The 2,500-nt window shown below is 52.0% G+C and overlaps 1 protein-coding gene across 1 annotated transcript in view; it reads right to left on the reverse strand.

Annotated features, from left to right (window-relative positions):
- The window catches only part of LOC308169433 (pyruvate carboxylase, mitochondrial-like), a 212,860-nt gene that overhangs the window by 18,929 nt on the left and 191,431 nt on the right, over window positions 1-2,500 (reverse strand). The window contains exon 20 of the mRNA XM_080544115.1: window positions 2,090-2,334. Within this exon, the coding sequence (XP_080400241.1) occupies window positions 2,090-2,334 (245 nt within the window). The remainder of the gene's footprint in view (window positions 1-2,089; window positions 2,335-2,500) is intronic.

A 2,500-nucleotide genomic window follows, 5' to 3' on the forward strand; every position in this document is an offset into this window, starting at 1 on the left:
GGGGGGGAGAGAGAGAGAAAGAGAGGGAGGGAGGGATGAGACAGACATCATGTAGAGAGAAAACATCAGGCAGAGGTGAGAGGAGAGAAGAGGGGGAAGACAGCAATGCTCCTCCTTCGTTAGAGGGAGAGAAGGAAGGGAGATGGAGAGAGAGAGAGAGAAAGAGAAAGAGACAGGAGGGGAAAATATGACTGTTAGGTTGTAACAGGAAAGGAGGAACACGTAGCTTCACTGGGTTACCCTGGTTACGCCTGTCCAGACCAGTCAAGCACGCACAGGATTAATTCAATTGAATGGACAGGTGAAGGAGGGAGGGAGGGAGAGAGAGGGAGGGGAGAGGAGAAGAGGGAGGACAGGGAGAGGAGAAGAGACGAGAGGAGGACAGGAGAGGAGAAGAGAAAGAGAAGAAAAGAGAGGACAGAGAGAGGAGAAGAGAGAGAGGAGGGGGAAGAGCAGGAGAGGAGAGAGCAGGAGAGAGGACAGAGGAGAGGAAAAAGAGAGAGGAGAGGGAGGCAGGCAGAGAAGGAGCAGAGAACAAAGGAGAGACAGAGGAGAGGGAGGAGGGGTGTTAGAGGGGTGTTAGTTAGTTTGTTAGAGGACAGGTGGTGAGACATTGCGACGTGTGGTGGCCACACACACCTGTAGCCTGAGGAGACCACCCTGAGAGACACACACACACACACGTACATGCACACACACACACACACACACAACACACACACACACACACACACACACACACACACACACACACACACACACACACACACACACACACACACACACACACCACACACACAGCACACACACACACACACACACACACACACCACACACACACAGGCACATGCATGCGCGCACACACACATACACTGCATCTCACCTTGATGAGGTGTACTCCACATGCCCCCCCCACTACACGACCTTCCCTTCATCTCACCTTGATGATGGCTCAATCCCAATCCCCCCCTTGGCCCTACATTTTAGTCCCACCCCTCCGTTTTGCGCGTGTCCACGTGTGTGGGTACAGTGTCCCAATTCTTGTTTTGTCAGAGTTTAACAGAGTTACAAACGGAGTGTTATGCGAAATCCCAGAATGCCTTGCGAATCATCTGTAAGATCCGGTTGAATGCACGAGTAACAAAAGAAAGCCACAAATGTAACCTTTTCTTTCGTTAATAAAGATTTTAACAATCATGATAACCATCGTATTATCTTAGATTAATGTCATTTCAATGTATTATAGCCTTTTCTTTAACCTAACAACGTTTACCTAGTAACAAGCATAACAAAATAATCCAGAGTATGCTGATGTCTCTATCTATCTATCTAACATCACAACAATGTTTTTAAGGCTGATTTGTGCATGACAGTCCCCAATTTTGCCATGTCGCATTTCCCCCATTGATGGCATATGACACCCGAAATGTAACTAAAGTCCAGCCGCAAAGTTGTTTACTTATTGTTGCACTTGTTACTTGTTACTTGTTACTTGTTACCTCCTCTAATATCAGTGCAGACTGGCAGGGTGGGGTAACCCTAACCCTAACCCTAACCCATCGGTAATGAAGCATTGTTCTTTTTTATTTGATGACTTGTTTGATTGAATGATACACACACACACACGAACAAACACACGTGCACGCGCACACACACACACACACACACACACCCCCCTCAGTGTACCTTTGCATTCATTCATTGTGTAAAATACTGAGTACAATGATGGAAACCCCCCCCCTACACACACACACACACACACACGCCCCCCCCCCCCCCCTACAAAAACACACGCCCCCCCTCCCCCCCTACTCACACGCCCCCTCACCATGATGAGGTCACCCAGCAGCTTGTTGGCCTCAGCATAGGCCTTCTTGTTCTACTTGTGTCCGAGGCACACACACACACACACACACACACACACACACACACACACACACACACACACACACACACACACACACACACACACACGCCCCCCCCCCCCTACACACACACACACACACACACACACACACACGCCCCCCCCCCACACACACACACACACACACGCCCCCCCCCCCCCCCCACACACCACACGCCCCCTCACCTTGATGAGGTCTCCCAGCAGCTTGTTGGCCTCTGCGTAGGCCTTCTTGACCTCCTTGAACTTGTGGCCCAGCCCCATGCTGTGGGCCTGGAAGTGCAGGTTGGTGTACTGGCCCCCGGGGATCTCGTTGTCGTACACGTCCGAGTTGCCAGACTTCATGGTGGCGGTGCAGTCGAACGCTGCGTACTGACCCCGCGTCACCTCCCAGTACTCACTGTAGTCAAACACACGCTCCAGGGAGACACCTGGGGGGAGGGAGGGGGAGGGGGGAGGAGGGAGAGGGGGAGGGAGAGGAAGGGGAGAGAGAGAGGGGGAAGGAAGGGGAGGGAGAGAGTGGGATAAGAAAGGGGGAGGGAGATGGCGGAGGGAGAGGAAGGGGAGAAAGAGGGGGAGGAAGGGGAGGGAGTTGGG

This window comes from Nansenia antarctica (genome assembly GCF_963989245.1).
Source record: "Nansenia antarctica genome assembly, chromosome: 13".
Lineage (NCBI taxonomy): Eukaryota > Metazoa > Chordata > Actinopteri > Argentiniformes > Microstomatidae > Nansenia > Nansenia antarctica.